A 2,271-nucleotide genomic window follows, 5' to 3' on the forward strand; every position below is an offset into this window, starting at 1 on the left:
GTTATTTACTTCAAATTGTAAACTTCTTAGAAGCTCATGTACAAGTCTAGACCAGGTTTTGGGAAATTCTTATAATAAAAGTATTTCTTTCGCATTGGTTTTAATATTTTAACTGTTGGAGTGTGTTTAAATATTGTTATTCCGCATATTGTATCAAATTGAGGTAGTTAGAGAAAGGGTTCACCCACCAAGGGGGTTAGTGTGGGTGCCCGCATGACCCGTGATTTGGGTCGTGACACTTTGTTCTAAAGGTTCGGATGTTTATGGGCTTTTGATGCTTGGGTGGATCTTGGTCCAATGGGCTTTATGGCTAACTTACTCTGGCAAACCCTTCCTTGTTACAGAAGTTAAAAAAATGGGGGGAAATTGTAATTTATATTATGTAGGGGCAAGTCTTATGTAGATTGCCTACGTATCCCACCAGGGGAAATCAGGCCATATCGTAGTTTGTTTTACAAAAGAAAGATATATATTTTCCTAAATATCCTTTAAGCTGAACCTAACTAAAGACATCCCCAGACCATGCCCGGCTAGGGCTTCCCGCGTATTCCTCCATAGGGATGTCAGGTGGACGCGGTTCCTTACAATATTTATGGGGAGAGGGGGTAACTTTTTATGTGAAGAAAATGGGGACACCTATTATCTACCCAAACATACAGTTCCGCGAGTCGCTGTCCTTACCAACCCGCGCTCTCATCCTCTTTCCATCTCCGTACTGTGGTGGTAAGATGACCAAGATCTCTCCTATACTGATCTTGTGTTCAAGTTTAAGCATGAATGTGTGACACTCTTCTATGTCGTGTTCCATGGATCCTATATGATACAGGCAAAACCTGTTCCTGTTGGGCCCTAGGCGGGCTCGTGGACAGGTTCCACAGGTCTAATCTTCCTTAGACTAGCCAGAGTTGAGAATATGCGGGCGTATGATTCCTCAAAGATCGTGAAATTGTACCGCCAGATCTGAGTACTAGCAGTGACTCATTCTCCAGGGATAAATAGGGTCATGAACTAGTAAGGTGTGTGGCCCCCACGAAGTCCCAATAATCCTATTATCAATCACAATACAAATTCTTCTCCTCAACCCCAGACACTCGTTCAGGGCATGTCCAGCCTGGTTGCGGTGGAACGGGCATCTTTTGTATGCATACACCAACTCGGGTGGTGACAACCTAGCCCTATTGGTGCAAGGTACTCCTGTGGCAACCATTCTTTCATACACATCCTTACAGGTAACAGGCCGCGGATCTACTCTGAATGGAGAGGAATGGGTTTTGAAGGCTATTCCCCACCAAGTAGGTTCAAAAAGGGCCTACCCTTCCAAAATTCTATGATGCCATGATGGAGGTTGAAAATACTAGCATGGGTGAGAATGCATAGAAGTAAGATCTCTCGTTGGTTGGGGCATAATAATCAGATTCCTCGTTAGCATCATTCTCCTCCTCTGCAAATTCAGGAAACATCCCAAATGGTTCTTCATCCCCCTCAGCCTCTACGTCAATAGGCCCTACTTCCTCCTCCTCCATGTTCTGAGGCTCTCCCTCTTCTAGTTCTTCCTTTTCGATGGGTTCAGAGGCATCCTGTTGGGGCTCCGACTCCTCTTGCGGGTTTGACTCTATCACCTAATGATCTAATCCAGCTCCTTGGCTTTCATTAACTCCTTCAGGAGTTTCTTCGGTAGGAGTCACGGGCCTCCTATCTAAAGGTATATAATTCAGCACCAAATCCCTTACTCCTTCTAGGACGTTCCCATAGTATTGTTCCTGGGGTATGCCCTCTAGCGGGTTCCCAACCATCTATAGCAATTGGTCCACCTCCTCAATTTTCCTCCCTATTTCTTTAAGGTTCTTCTCCATTTGTAGCACCTTGTCTCTCAGCATTTCCGCTGTCTCTCCCGGAGTCCGCGTCTCTTGTTCTCCTTGGTTTGCCATTGTAAGTCAACCTTTTATGGAGATAAATTTGGGTAAGTTTTAAGCTTTTGGTTTTTCTTTTAGTATGTAGTTTTAGATCATCGAATCAAATGTATTCAAGCCTTAATTTATGATAACACACATATCAAGTAGGCATGTGAAGCACGTAGCAAGCATTCATATATTTTGGCAGATATTTATACTATGCGCGTTCCTAAAGCCTTTTTGAGTTAAGGCTCTCCTAAACGATTGAAGCATGCAAGTGCCATTTTTGAAAGTGAACCATTGCCCCGAAAAATCATCATTAGTTAATAAATATTTAGAAAAATATCTTCCCCGAAGGGGCTACAAAGATGATGAATGT

At 43.4% G+C, this 2,271-nt stretch overlaps 1 protein-coding gene across 1 annotated transcript; it reads right to left on the bottom strand.

The window, feature by feature from the left end:
* Positions 1-1,325: 1,325 nt before the first annotated feature.
* Positions 1,326-1,928, bottom strand: LOC132619765 (protein SQS1-like). Its single transcript, XM_060334567.1, has 2 exons — positions 1,812-1,928; positions 1,326-1,619 (listed from the first exon to the last, which is right to left on the bottom strand). The coding sequence occupies exons 1-2, from the start codon at positions 1,926-1,928 to the stop codon at positions 1,326-1,328; spliced, it is 411 nt and encodes a 136-aa protein (XP_060190550.1).
* Between the last annotated feature and the right edge of the window lie 343 nt (positions 1,929-2,271).

Source organism: Lycium barbarum, chromosome 11 (genome assembly GCF_019175385.1).
Source record: "Lycium barbarum isolate Lr01 chromosome 11, ASM1917538v2, whole genome shotgun sequence".
Classification (NCBI taxonomy): domain Eukaryota; kingdom Viridiplantae; phylum Streptophyta; class Magnoliopsida; order Solanales; family Solanaceae; genus Lycium; species Lycium barbarum.

Excerpts from the sequence above, each read along its gene's own strand:
- LOC132619765 (XM_060334567.1), bottom strand. The coding sequence starts at position 1,928 with ATGGCAAACCAAGGAGAACAAGAGACGCGGACTCCGGGAGAGACAGCG. Across the intron at positions 1,620-1,811 it reads TAGGGAGGAAAATTGAGGAG|GTGATAGAGTCAAACCCGCA; the intron begins GTGGACCAATTG and ends TTAGATCATTAG.